The sequence below is a fragment of the Camelina sativa genome, chromosome 11 (assembly GCF_000633955.1).
Source record: "Camelina sativa cultivar DH55 chromosome 11, Cs, whole genome shotgun sequence".
Lineage (NCBI taxonomy): Eukaryota > Viridiplantae > Streptophyta > Magnoliopsida > Brassicales > Brassicaceae > Camelina > Camelina sativa.
Window position 1 is genome coordinate 28,516,626 of NC_025695.1, and position 4,962 is coordinate 28,521,587.

The window sequence follows — 4,962 nt, forward strand, 5'->3', positions numbered from 1 at the left end:
AAAAAAAAAAAAAAAAAAAAAAAAAAAAGAAAACACATGTGAGCTTCTCCGTTTCTTCTTTTGTTTTCTTTCTCTTTTCCGATTAGAGAGTTTTATTCAGTCAAATTGCCAATTATGTTAAAGGTGCACTTCCTGAAGTGTTCTTAATGATAAGAGTTGGATTACTTTTTAGCTCTATCAAATAAACAAAGGAAACTTATAGTATTTATAAAGAAATAATGTTTTAAGATATTTTAATAGATTTTAAGTAATGTTTGATCATACTAAATATGAACTTAAAATTATATTAATATATTAAAAATCTGTGAAAGTTTTAAATATTATTCGAAAATGGTATAATAATTATTGTAAACAATTATTGTCTTACTTTTAAAACTGCATTTTCTATGAGTAAAACAATAAAAATTCATTATGCAAATAAACAAATATATCTATTTATTTGATAACATTTGAGAAATACCCTTTTTAGTGTGTCTATTTTCAAAAATATATTTTATTAAATATGAAAATTTTATAAGTTTTATAAGCTTTATAACTTATAAGGTAATTTTAATGGTATCTACTATTCACCGACTCGATCCAAGTATTTGTAAAGTTTCATAAGATTTGATAATGTATTTATAAGGTTTTATAAGATATTTTATAAAGTTTTTCACAACATTTATAAAGTATTTGTAACTTATGTCTATGGTAGGTACTAGGTATTTATAAGGTTTTATACACATATAAATATAATTTGTGTATGTTTTTATAAGGTAACACACGTATTCAAGTAAATCTCAGATTTTAGATGCAATTATGATAATGTTTTAGAGATGAGACATTTTTGAAAAATGGTATGGAAAAAGTAATATAATTGAAATTCCCTCCCTTATTTTTATAATGATTTTTACTGCGAAAATATAAATACTGGATTTTAACATTGGGTAAAACATTATGCAGAATTTCTTGATTGATCAATTTTTTGCATAATTACATAGAGTTAGTTTTAAAGAAGAGACATTTTTGAAAAATAGTATGAAGAAAAGTAATTTATTTGAAATTCCCTCCTTTATTTTTAGGGTATAATGATTTTTTTTAGGCGTAAACATAAATACTTCATTTTAACGTTAGGAAAAACATTATACAGAATTTCTCGATTGATCAACTTTTTGCATAATTACATAGTGTTAGCATTCAGAATCTAAATTGTGATTGGAGAATGATATTATAGCTTTTTTTTTTTTTTTGGAGTTTATGGTTTTTTCTCCATTTGCACAGAGGGGAAAGTCGAATTATATTCGAGCATATAAAGTATACCAACATATATGACTGAATCACCTAGCTGTACAGATCCTCAACAGTAATTTTTGAATCTTGATTATGAAAAACATAGTTTTATTTTATGTGTAGTATTTGAGAGTAGACCTCATATTTGTGGTATTTTAGGGTATCCGAATAACTATGCATATTTTTTCTTTGCTTAGGCATCATTCATGCACGTAATCACTACGTACTAATCGGTAATCATTTTATCATAAGTCATACTCGTTTACATATCATTTTGTTATAAATCTTACATATAGATAATTAGATACTTTATTAAAACTACATATGCATTAACTAATACATTAACAAAACGTCAAACCAAAAAAAGACACATACATATGGTTTTTTATTCTAGTAATGGTCGATCGATATATATATATATATATATATATGTATATATATATATATATTATTGATGACAAAATAAATCAGCTAGGGTTTGTGAGCAAACTTTTTTCTCCACAAGAATTTTGATGTCGATTTGTTTATTCAGTGGGTCATTTGGCTTTCGGTAAAATGTTATTATAATTCCTTAAGCTTTTCGTGCACTAAGACCATATGTAACGGCGTACATTTGGCATGTCCCCCGGTATTTTTTGTTTTTAAATAAATCAAAAAAGGCAGCATCTGTGTAGGACGTTTCTTAATATGGGACCACTACAACAAATATGCACATTGTTAACCAGAGAAAAACGCTATCATAGGTCTTTGATAGCGTTTTCATGAGCGCTGTTTTAGGGCACTGTTATTATATGTACCCCATATACAATAGCACTTATTACGTATGCTATGTTATAAAAATATAACATAGCTTTAAGAAATTGCTATATTATCAAGATCATAATTTTGAAAAAATTTATACAACATTTGTTTTTTCGTGCTATGTTATAGTTTTATAGCATAGCTCTAATAAACTGCTGTATTATCAAGATTATAATTTTGCAAAAATTTATACAATATTTAATTTTTCGTGCTATGTTATACATATCTAATATAGCTGTTGCGAAATGCTGTTTTATCTTGTTTACTGTGCTATGGTATATTCTTTTATCATAACGTTTACCTGTACTTTTATAGCATTTTCTGATATGTGATTATAGCACACATAACCTGTTTTATAAAATCTCATAAAATCTGATTAATAAACGTCTCAGATCCAAAATACATAACAAAAGTCTCAAGAACATCAGTTTACCATCAAAGTCTCAAGAACATCCAAAATAAACAAGCAATCTCAAGTACTTAACATTACACAATAAAACCATCAGTTTAAGACATAATGACCTTGTTCTCTGGCCAAGCAATGCAGGAGCTAAGTGCATCTTCAATAATCTCTATTTCATCGGATGGCCTCCAAACTTTTACATTTTTCACCTTCACAACATCTATCCACACTTTAACTGCATTAGAACCCAAGCGAGTAAAGTGAACCTTATGTTCTGGATCATTTGTTCCCCATCGTCCTTCAGCCACAACCCTATTCTTTTCAGTTAAATCCATCAACTTGCACTTCTTATTCTCCTTGGAAATAACTTTATTAATGCGCTGCCATGTTTACAATATAAACCATCAGTCATCATATAATTAACAAAAACAACTTCATAACATATGAAAACACTTACTGGAGACTTCCTGAGAGGAGACTGTGATGGTAAAGTATTCTTTATTGGTGATATTGGACCCGTTGCATCATCAACAGGAGACTCAGAACCAGATGCAGACTTAGAAGACATAGATGCAGATTTGGCCTGCGATGCAGCCTTTGAAGCTGTTGCTGAAGTTTTGGACTCTGTAGCAGACTTAGAAGCTGTGGCTGCAGACTTGGCCTTTGATGCAGACAAAGAAGCATGTGATGTAGCATTCTGACCAGTTGGAGTTGAGGGATTTTCAAAATCAACCTTACTCAGGGGCCAAGATACGTAAGCCATCAAACAGTCCTCAAGAAATGACATTTCAGCTGTAGGTCTCCATAGTGATGTATCAGGCTGCTTTACTGAATCCACAAATACTTTAACTGCTTTTGGTCCAAGAGGAATTCCGTTAACCAACGCACTTGGTTCTTGTGTCTCCCAACGCCCCTCAGCAACAATGACGTCACCCTTAGACAAATCCAATAGTTTACATTTGTTTCCTTGTATACCCTGTTAAACACAATCAGTAAACAAATCCAATATAATTAATTAGCATTATAGACAGGGGTAATACATTGCTAACACATTGCTAGAAATTATAAATACCATAGGGGCAATGTCTTCCATTTGGATGTTGTTGTCTACCAGTCTACACTTATCAGTTGGCCATGCGATTATATGTCCAACAGCTTCTTTCATATGAAAGATCTTTTGTGCAGGTCTCCATAGAAATGCATCTGGTTTATATGCAGCTTCAACTAACACTTTGAGATCATAAGGGCCAAGACGACAGTCATTCACTATGTCATCCGGATCAGAAGAAAGAATCCGACCCTCACCAACATTTTCATCAATGTCAGACCAATCAACAAACACACACTTAGGATGTGCTCTTTTGTTTACACTCTGCAACAATTTCATGAGCAACTAAGAATCATAAACGACACTAAGAAGAATCACTTAGCTGATATGAAAAGAAGTAAGAATATGTTACTCTTGCAGCTGAGTTTTCATCCATTTCAGCTTCTGGTCTCTGTAACATAAACAAAAATAACATCAATTTATATTACTCTAACTGGCTGATGAATAGTAGAGAACTCTTAAGTATCTAACCTGATTCTTGATTCTGCCAAGTTCACTTTCCAAGGCATTGACCTGTTTTACTAATTTTACTTGCCGCTCTTCCATTTCAGCCATACACTTGCTCTGCATTTGTAAACAAGCTAATTTGGTCTTACTCATGCCTCTACCCATTGCCCTCAGCCTACCAGAATTGTCAGGTCCTAAAAGCTTGGCGAGGTGATCTTCATCTGGATTTGTTAAAAATGCTGGAGCATCACTTCCACCAATTTCAGCTGCTTTTTGCTGAAAAACATAAAGACAGTTTCAGGTTTTACTAGTCGATAACACACTATTTACTGGTGTACAACTCTATTCAGACTTACAATCAAATCAGCTGCATTCGTATCTACTGGTGTACCATCCTTTTTGGTGCGAGACTTGATCCAAACATCTAGTCTTGTCACGCTGGAAGGATCTTCACTTTCAGCTTTCTGTTCCAGAAAACAAAATTTCAGTAACAGTACAAGCACTATGTATAATAATAAACAACATAGTTGTAGTATATATGCTTGCCATTTCTTCTGTTAGTCTGCTGATCCCTTTACGACTAGTGGTGTGAGGTATCTGATTCTTTCTTTTTGCTTTATATTTCTCACTCACGGCCTAATAATGAAACATGTTAATTACTAATCACCAATCAACTACTAAACAATTATAATCACAAGTAATTACCTTAAATGCAGCACTAGTTTTGAGTTTGACAAATTTTTGCCAATCAACAGGACCAATATTTGGTGGTCTCAAATTCATCCTCTCTTGGTTATTTGCAGCCAAATTTATAGCCTTCACCGTGACAGACTTGTGTGATCGCCACAAATGTCCCATCTGGTGAATCACAGATATCCTTTGCCAATCTTCATCAAGCTCAAACCTTGCCTGCATTCACTTACACTCACACCAT

At 32.0% G+C, this 4,962-nt stretch overlaps 1 protein-coding gene across 1 annotated transcript; it reads right to left on the reverse strand.

The window, feature by feature from the left end:
- Positions 3,871-4,951, reverse strand: LOC104724506. The gene is made up of 5 exons (XM_010443002.2): positions 4,734-4,951; positions 4,575-4,664; positions 4,385-4,492; positions 4,053-4,304; positions 3,871-3,972 (listed from the first exon to the last, which is right to left on the reverse strand). Exons 1-5 carry the CDS (start codon positions 4,941-4,943, stop codon positions 3,886-3,888), a joined length of 747 nt encoding a protein of 248 aa, XP_010441304.1. The 5' UTR covers positions 4,944-4,951; the 3' UTR covers positions 3,871-3,885.

Excerpts from the sequence above, each read along its gene's own strand:
- LOC104724506 (XM_010443002.2), bottom strand. The coding sequence starts at position 4,943 with ATGCAGGCAAGGTTTGAGCTTGATGAAGATTGGCAAAGGATATCTGTG. Across the intron at positions 4,665-4,733 it reads AAACTAGTGCTGCATTTAAG|GCCGTGAGTGAGAAATATAA; the intron begins GTAATTACTTGT and ends TTTCATTATTAG. Across the intron at positions 4,305-4,384 it reads CGAATGCAGCTGATTTGATT|CAAAAAGCAGCTGAAATTGG; the intron begins GTAAGTCTGAAT and ends TATGTTTTTCAG.